This window comes from Protopterus annectens, chromosome 13.part0 (genome assembly GCF_019279795.1).
Source record: "Protopterus annectens isolate FY-2018-M chromosome 13.part0, PAN1.0, whole genome shotgun sequence".
NCBI lineage: Eukaryota > Metazoa > Chordata > Ceratodontiformes > Protopteridae > Protopterus > Protopterus annectens.
Genome location: NC_056747.1, coordinates 1,278,163,087 through 1,278,181,424, shown reverse-complemented (window position 1 = coordinate 1,278,181,424; position 18,338 = coordinate 1,278,163,087). Strand labels below are relative to the sequence as shown.

The 18,338-nt window shown below is 43.2% G+C and overlaps 1 protein-coding gene across 2 annotated transcripts in view; it reads right to left on the bottom strand.

Annotated features, from left to right (window-relative positions):
• PSMB3 (proteasome 20S subunit beta 3) overlaps nt 1–18,338 on the bottom strand; it is a 530,078-nt gene that overhangs the window by 210,290 nt on the left and 301,450 nt on the right. For both annotated transcript variants that reach the window (XM_044055288.1, XM_044055289.1), the window contains one exon: nt 17,784–17,961. In XM_044055288.1, the coding sequence (XP_043911223.1) occupies nt 17,784–17,961 (178 nt within the window). The remainder of the gene's footprint in view (nt 1–17,783; nt 17,962–18,338) is intronic.

Here is an 18,338-nt window from a genome sequence, read left to right as displayed (position 1 = left end):
ATGCCATATCTTACATGCTCTACTACTAAATCCTTTAATGACAGCTTCTGTTCTAGATTCTATTAAAAAATCTACCTATGCTGGTCATTCATTTAGGACCCCCCTTATTTCTTTCTCTTTGCCTACTCTCAGATATCAATCACGGATAGGGAAAGCAATCTCTAACCTGCAGTCCAAACAAATTCTTGGCCTCTTCCCATTCTATTACCTTTCCGGTTATTTGCTCCCTTTGCCAGTTTTCTCCAATAAATTCCAGCTCCCTCTTGCCTATGATCTGTATCCCTAACCACAGTCATCCCCATCGGTAGACTCTTTTCTCCATTCTTGTGCTGGTTTGGTACTTAGAATACTCCCTGCTATATGAATATAATACTCTGTATGATTTTTGGTGTTCTCCTTAAAAAAGTCTGCATCCAAAATCCCAATCTCTCCTTAATTCTTGAGCCCCCCCCCCCATACCATCGTCATTCCTTTCCATGCTGAATTACAGAATCTTGCTTGGGCTATGTATAAAAGCCTTAACCGTGTTGCTCTAAAATACTCCCTCAAATTGGGTAACACTAGTCTGCCTTGTTCTACTGGAAGAATCAACTTATCCCACTTGACCATTGCTGTCTTCCCTTCCCAGATAAAATATTTCAACTCTTTTTAATTGCTAACCACAGCTTCTCCTCTGGTTGATAAAAATATGCCTAACCTGTGTACAAGATTAAAGGGGCTAAAAACATTTTAATTCCTTTATCTTAGTATGCATATCCATATAACAAAGCTTCCAGCTTCTCAATATTCGTATTATCTGCTGCTTAATCTCTTCCCGCATATCCTTAGCTGCAACAGAGTCATTTCTAACCCATACATTTCTAATCTAAACACTTCATTTTATCATGTCCCCATAAATATGGATATTGTTGGACCAATTAGTGCGTGGGTAGATAATTTACTGCTATTGCCTTTGTTTTAGCTTCATTAACTTTGAATCCTGAGAAGATGTGAAACGTCTTAAAATGTTCCACAACACTGCAACGTCCCTTTCTGGTTTGTCAAGTATAAAATACCATCTGCAAATCGAGCCAGCTTTTCCTACCATACCAATTATATTCTTGAATTTCCGAGTCCCTTATTTTCTTTGCCAATGGTTCTAAATATAATAAAAACAACAAAGGGGGAAAGTGGATAACCCTGCCTGGTTCTTCTATTCAAGCAGAAGTTATAAAAGAGGACCCCAACCACTTTAATTTTCACCTGTGATCCCTCATATATATTCCTAATCAACTTTATAATTGTATCAGGGAAAGCATATGCTTCCACTGCCCTGCTCATGAAGTCCCAGTCTACTCTGTCAAATGCTTTCTCTGCATCACAACAGTAGTATTTTCTTACATTCTGCTTCCGTCTGGATCATCAATGTTCTGTTAATCTTGTCAAATGTTTGCCTCCCCTCTGCCAAACTAAAATGATCCAAATCTATCCATTTTGGTATCACTTTTGCCATTCTTTTAGCAATTATAGACAAACACTTTACAATAATGGTTTAGTATTGAAATGGGCCTGTATGAAGCTGGATCTGACGGATCTTTACCCTCTTTAGGTATTACTGTTACCACTGCCTTCTTCCAGGATGCTGGTACTTCTCCTCCTCTCAAAATACTGTTAAACAAAACCTTCCAAATCGTTATCAGTTTTTCCTTCCTAGCTTCCATACTTCCACAGGAATACCATCTATTCCTGGGAACTTTCCTGTAGACTGGTTATACATAGCCATTTTTATCTCACCTCTCCCTATCCTGCTAGTAACGGAGCCTCATCTGCCTCTAAACTTGGCATATTTAAATTCAACTTGGAGGAAACCCTTGACAGTTTGCATACATTTTGCTTCATCTTCCATCTTTTTAGCACAGCCTCAGCCTTTGGCCCAAAAAAGAAGTACTTATCCAGGGGTGCATTTAGAAGTTGGATTTGACACAGGCTGGTAGAGTCTGTTGCCAAAGCCAAGCATGCCTTCCAATGACAGAGCCAGATACAGCAGCTCAGCTAAAGGGCACAACAGCATCATAGTCGTAGTATAATGAGTGTCTAGCCACCTGGGAGCTGGAATGGCAAAGGTCCAACGATTCCTTTTCAATGTTCTTGTCCTCCAGGGAGGATGACTTTTCTTTCATTTTATTTAAAATACTTTGATAGTATCTAAAATACTTTGATAGTATCTTATATGAAACTGGCAGTTAAGGGCCCTCATGGCAAGGGTAGCAGAAGTGTACACTTTTTTGCCAAACCTATCAAGGGGCCCTGCTTTGTCAGTAGGTAAAGGATTCTTAGAAGCGCTTTTACTCCCATGCGACCTGAAATGACAACCTGTGGATCAGCAGAGGGGTTTCTGAAGAGATATTTGTGTGAATCCAACACCCTGTAAAATCTGACCGGTTTTTGAGGGGCCAGGGATAGAGTGTGTGGGTTCAGGGAAGAATTCATAAAAACATCCTCTACCACCTCCAATACAGGAGGAAAAGCCAAAGGATTGTGTTCTGGGAGGTCAAGGAAAGTACAGTTGTGTACACTTACCATAAATGTAGATGTTATTGTGTATTCACTGTCGCAGTCATCACACTTGGGTTATCTGCCTGCAGGTAACCCTCAGTAGGCCCGAATACCAGAGACTTGGTATTCCTGCGTCAGTTGCTGTCGCTCCAGGACTGACGTCAGGTCGTCAGGGGTATAAAAACAGGCAGCCGACGCCATTACATCAGTTTTTCATGCCCCAAATGTCAGGAGCCCCCAATAGGGAGCTAGGTTATGGAGGAAAAAACACCACCAGTAAAAAGTAAATAACAATAGCCCTGAAAGGGTGAGTAATAGAGATAGAGAAGGAGAAAGAGAGAGACAAAGGGGCTGCAGGGTGGGAAACCAGGACTGCAACAGTGAATACACTCTGACATCTACATTTACGGTACGTGTACACAACTGTACTATGTGCTTAGTGTTTCACTGCTGCAGTCATCACACTTGAGTTGATTCCCAAAGCTGAAGAGTGGGTGGAGGCAGTCAAGAGTTGGGGATGGCTAGTATGCCCTCCAGGATTGCTGTTGCAAAACCCGCCCTGGATTTGGAAAAGATAGGCAGGTGGTAATGCTTGGTGAAGGTGTGAATAGAACTCTAGGTAGCAGCTTCCAGAAAGTCCCTGGTAGGGATGGTAGGGACACCCCCAAGGAACGCTGTAGAGGTAGAAGCCCTAGTGGAATGCATTCTGACACCCTGAGGGGTTGGTTTCCCATGGTGTTTGTAACAGAAATGGATACAGTGTGCTATCTATCTGGAAATGGTTTGTTTAGATATGGCCTTGCCCTCTGATCTTGGTGCAAAACTGACTAGCAACTGGTCAGATTTCCTGAAGGGCTTAGTCTGTGCACGTCTAAAGAGTGCAGGATCCTTTCCCCTTTATTTTGAGGATTAGGAAAGAAGGTTGGCAAATGGATAGCTTGGTTGAGAGCTACAGTGGACACCACTTTAGGCATAAAAGTAGGGTTAGTCCTGAGGGAGACCCTGTCAGTGTGAAAAATAGTGAAGGGTTTCACAGCCATAAGTGCTTGTAACTCACTCTTCCAGTTGAAGTGATGGCAAGAAACAAGGCTGTTTTCCAAGGGAGGAATTTTAAGTCCGCTGATACTGCAGGCTCAAAGTGTGTGTGGGTGTGTGTGTGTGTGGGGGGAGCGTGAGCTTTTCCAATACAAAGTTAAGGTCCCAAGCAGGGGTGGGGGGGCTTCTCCTTGGTGGCTTTAAGTTGTTGGCCCCTCGCAGGAACGGTTTGATGAGAGGGTGAGAGAAGAGAGGTGGCTCAGTGTTGTAATGAGCAGAGATGGCAAAGGCATGGATCTTAATGAAGGAGAAGGATAAGCCTCTGTGGAGTAGATCTGCTAGGTAATTCAGGATTAGAGGCAAGGAGGGCAGTGTTGTGTCCGATCCTTTAGACTGAATCCAGGAACAATACCTTTTTCACTCATCAGCATAGGATTTCCTTGTACTGGGTCTTCTGGTTTCAAGAATGTCATCCAGCACCTGCTTGCTTAGGCTGGTGACAGGGGGAGAATTCATGGAATAAGCCAGGCTGCAAGGTTCAGGGTTTGCAGTTGGGGATGCAAGATCTGTCCCTCCTGCTGAGTGAGGAGGGTTGGTATCTGGGGTAAGTGTCAAGGTGGCATTGGTGATGGGCTGTGCAGAAATGGGTACCAGTGCTGGCGTGGCCAGTCTGGGGCAATCAGATTGCCCTTGGTCTGTCCTGTCTTATCTTGAGTAATATTCTTGAAAGAAGAGGCAGAGGGGGAAAAGCATAGATTGAGGGGTTTACCCACAGGAAGTATAGATCATCCACTTTCCCGGCCCTGCTGTAAGGTGTCCCTGCTGCAGAATTTGCTGAGCTGGTGATTGTAGGGGGAGGCAAAAAGGTCCACCTCCAGGGTCCCCCTTTTCTGGGTTAGAAGGCTGAAAGTGCAGGGGTTTATAATTGCCACACGTGCGGGTCTAGCAGACTTCTGCTTAAGTCATCTGCCAGACAGTTTTGTTTGCCTGGCAGGAATTGAGCTTGCAGATGAATATGCATGTCCAAGGCTGTCTTCCACAGGATCATGGCTAGCCTGCAGAGTGAGTAAGAGTGGGTCCCCCCCTGCTTGTTGATGTACCTCATAACTGTGGTGGTCTGTTTTTATTAGTAGGGATCTGAAAGCTGTCAGAGCGTGCTAAGCTAGCATCTCTTTTTGGTTGATGTGCAGATGAATTTGACTTGGGCTCCAGTGGCCCTGAATGCACTTGTCCAGATATGCCCCCCAGGCATAGTCTGATGTGTCTGTGGTTTAAGGTCTGGGCGGTGTGGGGTTGTGTAAAGGGAAGTCCCTTGTTGTGGTTGCATGCTGATGTTCACCAAAGAAACTCTGTCCTTAGACAAGGTACGACAGCTATGATGCTTTCCAGGTCCTAAGAATGTTGGCACCAAAGACTTTAAGTACCATAGTAGTTTCCTCATATGCAGTCTGGCATATGGAATTAGTAGAATGCAAGAGGCCATGAACCTTAGAGCCTGCAGGATTTTCCTTGCGGATAGTTGGGTTCTGGTGGCCATTTGAGCAAAGTAGTTGGTTAGATAGGCTTATTTTTCTGGCGTGAGGAATGCCATCTGGGATGCTGTGGCCAAGCTTGCTCCCAGGAATGCAATCTTTTGACTGGGGACTAGATTTGCTTTATTTTCGTTGATGGTGTACCGCAGTGAGATTAGAAAGTTCTTCACAAATGTCAGGTGCTGCAATAGCTTTTCCTGACCGTCTGCCTGAATCAGGCAATCGTTCAAGTAAGGGTACAGTGGAATGTTTTTCTGTCTGCACTAGGCGATGGCTGGAGCCAGGCATTTTGTGAAGGCTGGAGCCAGGCATTTTGTGAAGACTCTGGGAGCAGTGGATAAGGCAAAGGGAAGTGGAGAGAACTGACAATGCACAGATCCTGCCCTGAAATGTAGATGTTTCCTGCATGATTCCCTGATTGGGATGTGCAGATAGGCTTCTTTTAGGTCTAGGGTGGCTAACCCAGCATCTTTGGAGAGCATAGGAAGAAGCTGCAGGCTTCTTTTAGGTCTAGGGTGGCTAACCCAGCTGAAGGGTGAGCATTTTGAATTTTGGTCCCAACAGGAAAGTGCTAAGAGAATGTAAAGATCTAGGATTGGGCACAAAATGCTCTCTTTTCTGGGTACAGGAAAAGTCTGGAATAAAACCGTTGACCTATTGTTCTGCAGGAAATGGATGAATTGGCCTTCTGGAGAGCAGGGATTGAACTTGGTTTTGTGCCTCTGCTCACTGGTTTGGAGGAAGGTCTGGGAACCCTTTTGGGGTTAGCAGTGTGTGGAAATAAAAATCTGTATCCCTGGGATACAATGTTGAGGACCCATCGGTCTTTGGTGATGAAGGTCCAGTTTTTTGCATGGTTGGCAGGTTTTCCTCCTAGGGGCACGAGCAATTGGGCAGAGGTGAGGAGTGGTGTTGAGAAGGGATTGTGAATTCTTTCCGTAAGGGGGTGGCTTAGCACTCCCTGTTTTAGAAGTGGAGGTACTCCATTACTTAGAGCTCTGCATACCCAGAGACTGTAATCTGGGGGGGGGGGGGGTCAGTTTCCCCTGAGTCTAGTTTGATATGGCCTGGACTGGGCTGGAAACGACCAATGTTTTGTGGGGCAATGCCTACTGAATCTTGGAGGCTGCACCTACAAAACATCTTTCACTGCACAGACAGCTTTTTCTTCCATCTTTTTTAGAACCTCTTCTGCTTTGGTGCCAAACAAATTGTCCTTATTCAAAGGAGCATCTAGTAATTTTGATTTGACATAGTCTGGCAAGATCTGTTCCTTAAGCCAAGCATGCCTTCTCAGTACAGAACCAGTGTCTGCTGCCCTGCAAGATGCTTCTAGGGTGTCAAACCCACACTGCAAGGTATGCTTGCTGACTTGGCTTGCAGAATGCATATGCTCCTGTAATTCTTAATTTTTGCTTAAGTTCCATAACATGTTGCTGGTATTTCAGCATTGTGAAACTGGCAATTAAATCTCCTAATGGCAAGAGTTGCAGAGGTGTATACTTTTTTAACCCATCTGTCTAAAGCTCGGGAATCCCTGTCCGAAGGGGTGGGATCCTTAGCTGTAGTTGCTTTTATACCTTTAGGCCCTTGGGAAATGACATCTGGGTCAGCAGGAGGATTTTTAAAAAGAAATTTGAGAGAGTCAGGGACTCTGTAGTATCTGTCTGGTTTCCTTGGAGCAGGGGGTAAAGTATCAGGATTTAGACTGGATTCCATAAATACATCATTCAGAACTGGACGGATAGCTAAAGGTCTATGTTGTGGCAAATCTAAAAATTCTTCGAGTCTCTTTTTGGACTGAGGATAATCCTGGCATTCCCAGTGGAAATGGGTTTCACCAAAAGAAAAATCCTCTGGAGGGGAAGCAGAGGGAATGAATTCCTTTGCATCTGAATCCTCATAAGCAGATAAAGGCAAGTCTTCATATTCAGAAACCTCAGAGTCGGACTCCGTCATAAAGCTGCTGGGGACAGGTCTCTTTCTCTTAGCAGGGGAAGGCTGGTTTCCCCTAATCAGCACGATCAGGTCTTCTGCCATTTTAAGCATTTGAGATTGGGTCGTGTGTTTTTTGGGCGTAGCTCGTACTCTTTGCCTTAGAAACTTGGTTTGTGTTGAATATCAGTAACACGAAGAACTTCCTCAGAAGCTGGTGTCTGCACAGTGGCTCCGGACCCATCCAAGGTAGAGACATCCACAGGTTCCGTAGTCAAAGAAGAGAGTCTTCCGGCATACCTGACTCTGAACGGGTCTCGGTAGCGGTCTGCGAATCCATCAAAAGCAGGCAACAGGGGCTGCGAAAGCACCTCACTGAGTACCGGCGAACTGGCGAATAGCTTAATGGAAGCATCGGCGGCAGTTTTAGACCTGTGTGGTCTCTCTCTTTATCCTTACGTTTTTTTGGAAGATCGGTAGTCGGATGGCTTACCGAAGCCATTTCAGAATATGGAGATTGAGTGCATTTAGCGACAAAAAGGGCCAGACTATGAATAGTTCAGGCGTTGAACAAAGCACAAAATCAACAGCGAGGAACGTCATGGTCTGGGCCTAAACAGGTGACGCAGTAAGAATGGAAATCTCTGTGTGGTTTTTGCTTTCTACAGGCGAGACAATTGTTAACTTTTTCTGACATCGGTTAAAGCAAGAAAAAAGGATCCCAAACGGGGTACTTAGCTTTAGAAGACTTCCGGATGATTCAATTCGGAAACAAAAACTCAGGTAGCAGCCAACTGGCACTCATGCAAACTGTTTCTGCATCGGGCTCCTCAGCAAGGAAGACCGATGTAATGGCATCGGCTGCCCAATTTTATACTCCTGACGACTGGAAGTCAGTCCTGGAGCGACAGCAACCGAGGCAGAACTACTAAGTCTCTGGTATTCGGGCCGACTGAGGGCTACCTGCAGGCAGATAAACCAAGTGTGATGACTGCAACAGTGAAACACGAAGAACATCTCCCTAACCCTCTTTTTGGATAGTGGGTATTCCTGTGCCTCCCACTGGAAATGTTCCCTTATGGCATGGAGTGTTTCCTAAAAAGTGACGTGTTCAGGAGGTGAAGCCGTGGGCAGATTCTGCTCAGAATCTGAATCTTCACAGGAAATAAGGAAGGGTCCCTCCTCAAAGACAGACTCCTCCTGGTCAAAATCCTGATATGAATCAGGAGGTTCACAGAAACCTTCAGGGACAGGATCCCTCTTCCTCATCACTGGGGAAGATTACAAAGGGGGCTGCCTAGCTCTGACTAAGGAGATAAAGATCCTTGGCTAACCTGACCAGGTCTTGCTGATAACCTGCAGAGTGCGAGCCGGTAGGCCTAGATCTAAGACCCGAGGTGATTCTTCTTGGAAGTAGTGTTGGCCTATGACCTAGATATGTCCGCCATCCTGACACAAGTCTTTTTGTAAGGCAGAACCGATGCAGGCTAATGCCTCAAAGGAAAGTCGCCAGTATAAGATCGCTTGTCGGAAGCAGAGGCCTGCTGACAGACTCTGAATCCGACCAATGAAATGAAAGCCAAGCCCAGAGTAGAATTTGAGGGACCTGACTCAGCATGTTGGACAGCGTAAGGGTATCGACAGAGGCCTGAGCCACCCCTCAGTCGCAGAAGGGGGCTGCGAAAGGGCCTCACCTTCCTCAGTGATAACGAGCCATGGGGGACTGGGCAGACTGTGAATGGTTACCCTCTTTTTTTCCTTGTCCTTATGCTTAGGAGCTCCATCTTGGGACTATTGGCAGATGCCATTGAATGATACAAAGAAGATTGCAGACTAAGACGTCTAGCTAAGATTTCAGCACTAAGACTGACAGTCCTGGAATTGAAAAGGGTGCGAAATGAATAAATAAAAAACAACAGCAACTAGGGATGTTGTGATCCAGACCTAGATATATGACACACAAAATATGAACGTCTCAATGTGGGATTTGCTAACCATAGCAGAGACCACTGTTAATCTTGTCCGACATGAATTAGAAAAAGAGTTCCCCAAACAGGATACTCCGCTTTAAAAAAGATTTCTCTTTGGTAGCTTTAAAAGATTTCTCTCTGGTGCAGACCGACTGATGAACTGAAACACTGCTTTGGGTTCGGACGGCAAGAAGAGACTGATGTCATGGTGTCGGCTGGCTCCCTTTATAGCAAAGTGTACAGACGTCAGGGTAGGAAATCAGTCAGCCTTAGGAGGAGGGAGATTTTTACTCTGGCATTCAGGCCGGCTAAGGGCTTCCACCGCACGATATCCCACAAGTCAGGACTGCAACAGTGAAACACGAAAAACATCTATAGATCCTCCAGGACAGTAGAAAGGGAACCTTCCCCATCATGTGCTGTAAAGTGTGTTTGTGCGTGAACTTGTAGGTGTAGGTTTGTGAGGGGGCTAGTGGTGTGATAAGACTTTGACTTCTTTAGGTGAGCATCAGGTGAACATTCTGTATCCAATGAGGAAAACAGAGACCTGAAAGAGGGCCAGCTCCCTTTCTAGGGCACGGACTTACTTGAAAAGGGACACACCTTAACTTTTATGATGGCGGTAATACCAGAGGAAAATCCAGAAGACTGTTCTCCCAGCAGTGGGGTACCAGAGGCCAGGGTTGTTGATGGTACCCATCCAATATCTTGCAAGCCTGCACCAGAACCAACAGCTTACCCACTAATGCAGGACCCAGAGCTACAGGGACTACTGCAGGCATCTACAAATCCAATGAAGGAGGTACACAGAACGAGCCTCTGTCAACAAAGAGGCCAGACCTTGTGCTGACTGCTTAGCACCTGCTTCAGCAATGTTGGACAACTTGAAGAAAGGGACAAAATTAGGCTCTCTCATGGTGGCACAGTGCTGAAGTGGTGACCCCTTCCAAAGTATACGGGCTGACCAAAAAAAAAAAAACAGGTAGTCTCCTTCCAAACACTCATATCTCAAAGGGAAGAGCAGAAAAGTACAGCTGTGCAAGTAAAAACTCACAGCAATTGCTCTAATAGCTCACTGTTGCAGTAGCCTAAGCTATATAGATTCTACCCTTTGTGACTGGCCATTGCTCTTTCAAATCTTGCTGGATGGCTCTTAGCTGCTTACATTCCTTACTGAAAAAGGGAGCTAAGGAGGAGGAGAAATTTTGGTTTTGAAACAGGAGGGTTGAAAAGTCTTGAGTAATTCCATGAATCAGCTTTCTCCTTTCATCACACTTAAGCACCTCAGCCGCACAAGTGCCAAAACAGAACTTCCCTACCTTAGTATCTAAGGAAGAATTTTAAATTTCAATCTTAAAATCTTAAAGAAGAATTTGAGAATGAAGCTAAGTCAACCTCCTCAAACCTAACCAAAATGCAGCAACTCTGGAGAATTCAGCAGCATAATAAGCACACACTAAAAATATATTTAATAACACAAGTCGCAGGCATTATCACAGGATCCTAGGAGATTGCTAGTAACATGAGTCACAGGCATTATTGCAGGATCCTAGGAGGTTACTAGTAACACGAGTAACAGTGATCATCACAGGATCCTAGAAGGTTACTAGTAACACGAGTAGCAGGCATTATCACAGGATCCTAGGAGGTTACTAGTAACACCAGTAGCAGGCATTATCACAGGATCCTAGGAGACTGCTAGTAACACGAGCAGCAGGCATCATCATAGGATCCTAGGTTAATAGTAACGTGAGTTGCAGGCATCATCATAGGATTCTAGGAGGTTACTAGTAACATGAGTAGCGGGCATTATCACAGGATCCTAGGAGGTTACTAGTAACATGAGTTGCGGGCATTATCATAGGATCCTAGGAGTTTACTAGGCTAATGGCCTTGAGGCCCTTACTATCCTAGCCAAGTATTAATCCTTGTTCCCAAGAGTGTCCGTTTTAAAATAGACACTAAAGTCAGCACCTGTTCAAGAGGGACACAGGTAGAGCTCCTGAAGCATTTGCAGTTACCCATCCAATCGTCCAAACTACTCTTAAATAGGGTCACCGAGGGGCTCATTTCAACATGAAATGGAAGCCTGTTCCAAAGGTGAGAAAGCCTTTGGGAGACAAATCTGTCCCTCCAGGAGGTTCTGTTGATGCCACATACGAGATTAAGATTCTTAGAGTGAGTGACCTGTGTGCCATTTGACTTGCAAATGTGCAGTATTTCCAATAAAGCAGGGTCTGAGACTGCCCTATATGCAAACACAGGTCCCCTCTGAGCAGTCTGTACAACACCAAGTAAATGGACAATGATTTCAGTCTGTCCCCATAAGACAGATGCTGGAGACCATGAGTTTTCTTTGCAAGAAACCTTTGTGGTCTCTCTAATTGCTGCAGGTGCCTGCAGAGCTACATACCAAAGGGTGCATATTTGGCCTGATGAGGGAAGAGTACGGAGGGGTTATAGAAGTCGTCAAACAATTTTCAACTTTGGAAGAGGAAGGTACACTAATTAACTTCTGTATGTACTGAAACACCAACAGTAAAAAACTTTAGCATAAGCTTGACAGTTCAAAATCCTGAATACTGAAGTACTAAAAATACATTTTACCCCGACTTATCTAATGCATTCCCATACTTATCAGAGGGAATGTGGTTAGAAAAAGTAAACTGCTAGCAGAAGCAATTTTACATAAATAAAGAAATCACTGCTGGGGGGGGGGGGCATACCTTAAATCTGCAGCTATTTGTGAACAAATTACATTACATCTTCTATGCCAGAGGAATTTTACATTGCTCTCTCTGAAGCAAAAAAAAAACTTTCACCTTGGCCAAAAAAGTCTCAGAACAGAAATCTGAAACCATGCTTCCTTCAGAATCAGAATGTCAGACTGAAGAAATTCCTTTGGTACAACTATCCCCCTTGTAATTCCTATTCTTTGCTTTCTTGAAGAAAAGGAAAGGGAAAAAAGCACTAATGAGCTGCTTAACAAATCACAGTAAATTGCCCCTTTCACTTGAATCAGAAGACTGGAGAGTTTTCTCACTATGTTATTTTTTTTTCTTGTTAGATTCCCAGGAAGTAAATTCTCAGACATACTAACCTAAGTGCAAGTTCCTTATTGTGGTTAAGTACAGAACTTTCACCTGAAGCTTCCCCTGAAACAGACAAAAGTGGTTCTCCTTTGCCAGCTAAAGGTATCCCTACAGCCACACAGGATGTGGCTATCCCCCAGTCTTTGCTGGCTGCATCTGCTACACCAAGGGGACTGAAGGAAAAAGATTAGTTGTCTGAGAACAAGCAACCCCAACAGATTTGCCCACTGGTGGCTAAGGCACAACAGGAGCCAGCCTGACACCTTTCTTCCTGCGGATATAAGAAAGTAAAACTAGAGAGACAGATGGTAAGCAGAGAAAGAGACCTCAAAGTTAGAAAGCAAATCGTGGATAAGTTTATAACAAGTACAGTTGTGTAAAACATTACCATACCCATAAATGTCCTTCTCTTCACTGCTGCAGCATTCTAAACAGAAGGCATCTCCGCCCAGGGCAGCCTGACACTCCGCTAGTGCACAAAAGCCTAATAATCTTGTATGCACCGTACATCACACCTATGCTCCCCGCAAAGTACAGCATAAAAGGGATGCAACTACCCAGAACCGAACTGCCCCACAAGAGAACAGTCTCCATAGGACAAAGGAGTCGATGCATATCCAGAAGGAGAAAAAAAGGTGGAAACTCTCAGCCAGAATGGAATCTAAAACAAAATCAGAACAAACAAGACGGGTTTGAAGGGAGGGAGGGAGCAAATACTGCAACAGTGAAGAGAGGGTGGGAGCGAACACTGCAACAGTGAAGAGAAGGACATCTACTATCAAGGTAATATTTTTCACAGCTCTACTATGTCCTTCTATATCACTGATGCAGCATTCTATACAGAAGGGAGAGCAAAAAAAGCTAAACAAACAGAATGGGAGGTAGAAGATCGAGAAGAACCCATACAGTTCTGAAGAAGTCCCAGAGTGTTACACAAGGGATGAAAGCACTAAACAGAATGGGAGGTAGAAGATCGAGAAGAACCCATACAGTTCTGAAGTAGTCCAGAGTGTTATACAAGGGATGAAAGCGCTAAACAGAATGGGAGGTAGAAGACTGAGAAGAACCCATACAGTTCTGAAGAAGTCCAGAGTGTTATACAAGGGATGAAAGCGCTAAACTTTTGTGAAGGAATAAAGACTTTGTAACGTGGAAGTGCTGTGTGGAGCTTAGGGTGCTGTTTATGCCAATTGGGTACGGTTTTATTGGATTATACATACACAAAACCAGAGGAAAAAAAGTTTCCATACAAAATTTTTGAAAGTTTCCATACAAAATGTTCGTAGTCAGCATTTACACACTATATTTCCTTACAAAAGCAATGGCAGTTCTAAAATAAAATTGTTTCCTAGCAAAAAAGCATTTTTCAGACAGAAAAAAAAAGTACAGTTCTCCAAGAACACACCATAACCACAGGTGTTTGACCGATCACTGCTGCAGTATTACTTACAGACTGAATATCCTGCCAAGGATAGCAGTCATCCAGCCAACATACCAAAGTCTGGGCACCTTCCTCTTATGCCACATGTTCAAGGTATGACCTCATCTTGAAGGAAACAAGAGAGATAGGAGCACAAATTACCTCAGGACTTTGTTGCCCTAGAGTAAGGTACTGAAACAGAAGCACAAGCAATGACATACATACAAGTCAAAACACAACAAGAATCCACCTTACTCTAAAAACAAACAATGGAGATAAGGGTGATAGGATGTAATATGCAACAGTGATCAGTTGGACAACTACTGTCACGCTATATTCATAAACAGTACTGTGTCTTTCCTTCAATTACTGCTACATTATTACGAGATTCGAGTTCCCAAAGCTGACTATGAAGAAAGAGCATTGGAAGACTGACCTGAGTTATGGCAGATAAGACCCTCAATGACAGACTAGTCCTATAGAATACAGCAATTTGCAATGTTTAGTGAAAGTGAGAAAAGAAAACAAAGTTGCTGCTTTGAGGATAACTCTAGGATCCATACCCTTGAAGAAAGCCCTAGAAGGTGCTGCAGCTCTAGTAGAACGTAAATGCAGGTTATAGCAGTTTTCCATGGAAAGAATAAATGCAAAGATCCTTAACAATTCAGTTACAGAAGTCTGCTGGGAAACAGGAGAACCCAAGCTCATCCTAGACAGATACAAAAGATGGACAGATTTTCTGATAATTTTCATTTTACCCAAAAAGATTCTGAGCTGTCTATGTACATCCAAGAAACGCAAGATTCTCTTTACCTTACTTCACAAAAAAGGGATAAAAGGTGAGCAAATTGATGGTCTAAGTAAGAGAGATCTCGTTGCCAAAAATAGGCATAAAGGAAGGGGTGGTTCTACTTATTTAATATTTGTTGACTGGGAAAGTCCCACTAAGACGTTTAAGCGGAGGCCTGGGGAAAAACACTCCAGATGCATGTCTATGGAATGTGGGAGGAAACCACAGTACCTGGAGAAAACCAACACGACTGCAGGGAGGGCATGCAGACTCCACATAGAAGGCACCACAGCCAAGAATCGAACTGGAGAACGTCTTGTTATGAGGTGACAATGTTAACCGCTGCAACACTGTGCCGCCCTTATGGAAAATGAGTAAATCTATCCTTATGGAAAATGGGAATGGATGGAATTGCCATCAATGCTTGCAGCTCTGACACCCTTTTGGCACAGTTTTATATGTACAGAATTTTAGTGATGAAGCAGCTGGCTCAAAAGGAGATTGGGCATGTTTCTCTAGAATGTAGTTCAGATCCCAAGAATGAGAGATAGCTGCCCTTGGTGGTAACATGTGTAAGACACCTATAAAAACTGTTTGCACTCAAAATAAGAAGACAATGATGGATTCAGTGTTCTTTTTTCTGATGCCATGAACACAGCCTGAAGTCAGCTGCTGTGCCCCCAAAACAATCAAGACTAGTCTACAGAGGTAAGACGGTCTCCTCTCTGTGAACCACATTACTCTGCTGTAGTAAGACTATGTTTCCCTGTCTGTGCACGACATTATTCTGGTGTAGTAAGTTTGTGTGTCTCCCTGACCCACATTACTTGGATGTTGTCTGTATAAAATCAAAGAGGACAATGAATCCAGAAGATACTGCAAGGACTTGCGAATTAGGAGAACGGCCTACATTTTACCTATGTTTATGTGATCCTTCCTCTCCTTGGGAGAGACCCCGGATCTCCTGGACTCCAAAACCGTTGGAACAAGCTCTCCACACCAGATACAAAGCATCAACGAATAGTTCTTGGCAAGTAAAAGTTTCAGTCAAGAAAGAAATTTCCTTCTTGAATAAGGACAACAGTGGAATTTGGAAGGTTAACAGATGGCAATACAGACTCCAAAATGGCTTAGGATACCACTGTTTCTTCCTTATGTGGACTCTGCCAAAATGTACCATGGGAATCGTTCATGCCATGTTCCCAAGGCTCTAAAAACTCTCTTACTGAAGTCACAGTCGAGGGAAGAAAGTTTTGAAAGTAATCAGAGAGATCACTGCAGTAAGGAAAGCTGTCATTGACAGACCACAGACTGCATCCAAGGAATATCAGATCCTGGGATGGCCTTACATCCTTTTGAGGAGGTGTTAAACCCAGACTGCTCAGAAGATTCATAACAAAATCCACATGTCACAGCAGAATCTCTTGGGAAGGAACCTGAATCCTATCAACTAGATAAGGAAATACCTGAATTCCTCAAAGTCTGAAAGTCTGCAAAAGGAAATGACAGGAGCAAAGCACTTTGTGAATACCCTTGGGGCAAGTTGAAAGATCAAAGGGTAAAGTAGAAAATGTGATATGAAGAGAGAGAGAGAAACAAATGCCTAAATTGGATGAAAAGAAAAATGAAGGCAAGACCTACTGTCTTATCAGTGAAAAAAAAATTAGAGGAAGGAAGGAGTTTCATTGCTTTTCAGCTGAAAAGGAAACAGCTGGATCTGAAGCAGGGTTCTTACACGAGAACTAGTCACAGTCTGAAACCTCGTAAAATCTATCCAGTTTCTCTGGGGCATGTGGTTAAGACTCGGGATTAAGACAGGTGAAAAAGTATTCAACAAAGCCTTTAAATGCAGAATAGCAGAGGGTAGCAAAAGAGCTCTGAGGTAATTTGCATTCCAACTGTCTTTACATGGAAGCTTCTCTTGCACTCCTGGCAGTAGATGCAAACAGAAGGGCAACCTTAAGCTTTGAAAAGCTGCTGGTCATACAGGGTAGCACCTATAGCTCAGGCTACTGCAACAGTGATCTATACGTTCAACCTCTGTGTCCAGAAGCACCTTAGCTAACAATCAGTGGATGGAACAGATGAACACCACTGCACTGGTATGGAAGAACAAAAATCCCCTCAAGTCACAGTATGGACGCCACAGACAAAAAAGACCATCCTGCTGCCAAACTGGCCACTATGTCAACAGTGTGAATGTGAGAGGACTACTCTATGGTTGTAGCCTGAAGTTGTAAACCTGTAGGAGCATCATTTAGCATTTTTGGCCTTATAGCCAACTCATTAGATTGCCAGTTTAATAAAGAACTCTCTCTTATACTTGAGAGATTTAGACTACTTCAAACCTATAAGGAGAGCAAGTTAAGAAACTCCAGAAGGAAAATGTTCAGACTTGTTCTGCATTAAGAAATATAAAAGAGGCTAGCATTAGAAGAAAAAAATTTAACTGAACCTAGCCCATATGGCTTACACAGATGTTATTCCCTTGAACAATATATACATAAATGTGTCATATCTGTTGGCATGAGTAATTTGCTTGCAATAGTCACACATTCACAGAACAAAGTGTGATGACAAAAAGGGGCCAATCTCCAAAACAACCTAAAGCTTCAGTAATCAAGTAATAACGGCCAAAATAGAAGAAGCACAACAGTCAGAAATAACAGGTCTATATTATAGACGAAATTTCAAAATCTCGGACACTCACATGAGTGGAAATGCAGCTAATCGAAATCGCTATTATGGGAGGCTGCACCCCCCCCCCCCGCCAAATTTATATCCCAATTCGGAGATCACACTACAGTGAGGTAAGGGCAAATTTTCTGATCTTCACTGCACCACAATCTCACAATAGCGATTACGAAAAACGGCATTTTCGACATCTAAGCCGTTTGAGATTTAAATTTTTCATTGATCTAATAGGGACCCAAAATAACTACCAAAATGAGTTGGCTACTAAAAGGAAAAGGGACAAAGAGGACTGCTGACCCAAGAAACAGTACAAAAGCAACCAAACCACAACCAGATGTCTGCAGCCATTTTGAATCTAACCAAATCAGCAAAACAGAAAGAAGAAACTGGGAATAGAGAAAAAGAAATGCAGAGTACTATAAGAAGAGACATGAAAGCAAGGAAAAGTGTATCCCTCCAGCTGTACATGTGTCAGACTTACATGAGATTAATCATGAAATACCGTCGTAAGCTGATGAAATGAGCTACGTAAATGGACTGAAGTAAGGTTCCATCAGACCAGATGTCACAGCCTTCATATCTTCACTGTATTGCATAAAGTAAAAACTAAACTGTACAAACATTTCACAGTATATCACTACTGAAGTACCATCATGAAACAACAGTACAAATAAACTGGATAATCCTCCTCCTATACAGAATCCAAGTTAAGAATACAAAAACATACACAGTAAACAAATAGCTGAGCAAAGATGACCATTTGCACCACTCTTTACTTACCATATCTGGCTCCCAAAGAGACTCACACATACCATACATCTGTTCTGGACACGTGCCACTCACAACAAAATCTTCTGTTATCATTGGACAGCCAATCAGGTCAAGAGAACAGATGAATGGCTCATAGGTTTTGGGGTCCAGCCCAGCAATAACTGGTTCAATAAAGTATGGCCCAAATCTGGAGAATGAAAAACAGTAAAGATTCAGTTACATTGTTAATAAAAAAAAAACTACCAATAAAAAACAAACAGAACCATTAGCAAGCACAGTCAGAACAAGAAACACCTTGTGAAAAAAATATGAAATGAACAAGCCACGTGTATGTATGTATGTATATATCTATCTATATATCTATATATATATATATATATATCTATATATCTATCTATATATCTATCTATATATATATATATATCTATATATCTATATATATATATATATATATATATATATATATATATGTATATATATGTCCCCTACAGAAGAACGACAGCTGAAAAGACTGAAACCCACATAACTGACACCACATGGTCGACAATCAAAATGCTTACAAGG